Below are 2,429 nucleotides of genomic sequence, written 5' to 3' on the forward strand. Positions count from 1 at the left end.
AGGTGTTGAATTGTGTTGTCTGTTTGGTTAGAGGTTTTCATATATATTATTCCAATAAGTTTTCTGGGGAAGTACAGGATATACCATAACAGTTGGTGTAGTATTTCCGCAGTGGAGGCACCGCGCTGTTTAATTATTATTCATTTCATCACTACCAATGCAAAGGTAAAACGTTACTGGGTCTATTTTACCATTTTAGACAGCGCCAGTCAGGAAGTGTTAGTGAATCCACCATCAGCCACTAAGAACTCAGGATCCTGTTTTACTGTTAATGGAGTGTAACCATAGTTTGTTCAGCAGGCATACAGTAAGGCTCATTTAGATATTGTTTATGCCATTCTTGCAGTCAACAATAGGGTTACATTTTGGAGGCACCACTGAGATCGTTTTTTTTCACTTCCTGTCTATGTATTTGGTTTATTGACTTGACAATTTTTCATTTACCAGTAACGTTCACTAGGTAGACAAGATGGAGCTTTCTAAGGTTATTACATGGTGCCAGGAGGAGCAGCTTAGCCCCACCCATGCCTTTGTGTTAAGCAATGTTCCACTGGATGTTAGTGATGACACTGTCATTAAAGTCCTAGACACTGTAAAAGATTTGGGCCGTATCAAGATTCGTGGTCGGCGAGGTGATACAACAGGTAGACATTTGTTAATATTAGTGGAAGCCCGCACTGATGTAGCTCCTGACATTGTACCACCACAAGTAGGGATTGATGGAGAAGCAGGTCCCTGGACTGCACATTTGGTTGCCAGTTTAGTAACCCCAGATCCCAAATTGGCAGTGCCAGAGCCACCTTTGGAAGTTGTGGATTTCCACACAAAGCTTATGTCATTGTTACAGCATGAAGGAAAAACTATGGATGATGTCAGAGCCATTTCCTCACCAACTCAGTCCCCCAGACCTGATGTGAACATAGATTTGTTTAACGCTATAGGCAAGCTAGTAGAAAAATGTAACCAGGTGTCTACTGATGGGCCTAGTTACAGAAAACTGAGACTGTTCTCCGGGGTAAAGCCTGTACCAGCTGGGGAAGAGGAATATGATCCTTGGATGGAGCAGGCTACTCAGATGATTACTGAGTGGCAGTGTACTGAGGCAGCGAAGAAGCAGCGTATTACAGAGAGTTTGAGAGGGCCTGCTGCTGATATTATCAGGTTCTTGAAAATCAGCAATCCCTCTGCCACTGCCACCGATTACTTATCTGCCCTCGATATTACTTATGGCACTACTGAAAGTGGCCAGGATCTTATGGCACAGTTCCGTCACACCTACCAAGAAGAGGGAGAAAAATTGTCTGTTTTCTTGTATCGCTTAGATAAGCTGCTTCATAGAGCTCTCCTTAAAGGAGGAATTGATGCGCTAGGCATGAATAGAGCACGCATGGAACAGCTCGTAAAGGGTGCACTCGTAAATGACATGGGGGCCCTGCGTGTGCGTATGACCCACTCAAAACGTGATCCTCCATCTTTTTCTGAGCTAATGAAAGAAGTGAGAGAAGAAGAGGACTGGATAAGTGCTCGACAGAGTGTAAAACCAACTGTTAAGGTTGCAGCTGCTGCTGTTCCTCAGATGCCTATGCAGCCTGAGTTTGACAGTCTGAAAAGAGAAGTACGGGAGTTGTCTTCACAAGTGTCAAAACTGTTGACTGTGACCACGACCCCTTCAAATCCTGAAAGGTCACCAACACCCACCCGGTCAGAGGTCAGAGTGTCAACCACTTCTGCTAGCGATGCACCCTCACGAGCAAGGACTCCCAGACCTCCTCAGCCAATCATTTTCTGTTACAAATGTGGGGAAGATGGGCACACCCGGAGAGAATGTAAGGGCTCTGAGGACCTGAGGAAAGTAAATCAAAAGCTCATCCAGAATCGGCAGCAGGGAAACTTCCCCGGAGCCCCGTGAAGGAACGGCACAGGACTCCTATTGACACACGTTCCGCCCAATGTTCCCCCTCTACAGTGTCCGGTTTGCCTGATGGCTTAGTGGGACCCCCATCTCTTGTACCTGTCCAGATAGAAGGGATTTATTCTAGAGCGTTAATCGATAGTGGATCCCAAGTGACCATGCTATATCGCAGTTTCTATGACACATACCTGAAGCATCTGCCCCTTCAGCCCCTCAGTGCCCTTGAAGTTTGGGGTATGAGTTTCAACCAGTACCCATATGACGGGTTTCTGATTCTGAAATTAGAGTTCCCAAAAGCTGTAGCCGGAGTGTCCCAGATAGTTGAGGCTCTAGCTCTAGTGTGTCCAGACCCTTTAAAAACCAATGGGGAAACCATGGTTGTTGGTACAAATACCAGTTTAGTGAGGAGGATGTTTGATTCCTGCAAAGAGCAGTCGGGCGATACTTTTCTACGCACTTTAAGCCTTCATCCAGTCATGAGAGATGCTTATGAGAAAGTTAGCCAGACAAATGTTTC

At 45.7% G+C, this 2,429-nt stretch overlaps 1 protein-coding gene across 1 annotated transcript; it reads left to right on the forward strand.

Moving 5' to 3' along the window:
* Positions 1-862: 862 nt before the first annotated feature.
* On the forward strand, positions 863-1,909 carry LOC311056785 (paraneoplastic antigen Ma1-like; the record flags this gene model as incomplete). Its single annotated transcript, XM_084073591.1, has 1 exon — positions 863-1,909. One exon carries the CDS (start codon positions 863-865, stop codon positions 1,907-1,909), a length of 1,047 nt encoding a protein of 348 aa, XP_083929717.1.
* Positions 1,910-2,429: the final 520 nt, after the last annotated feature.

Source organism: Gymnoscopelus microlampas (assembly GCF_963454915.1).
Source record: "Gymnoscopelus microlampas genome assembly, chromosome: 12".
NCBI lineage: Eukaryota > Metazoa > Chordata > Actinopteri > Myctophiformes > Myctophidae > Gymnoscopelus > Gymnoscopelus microlampas.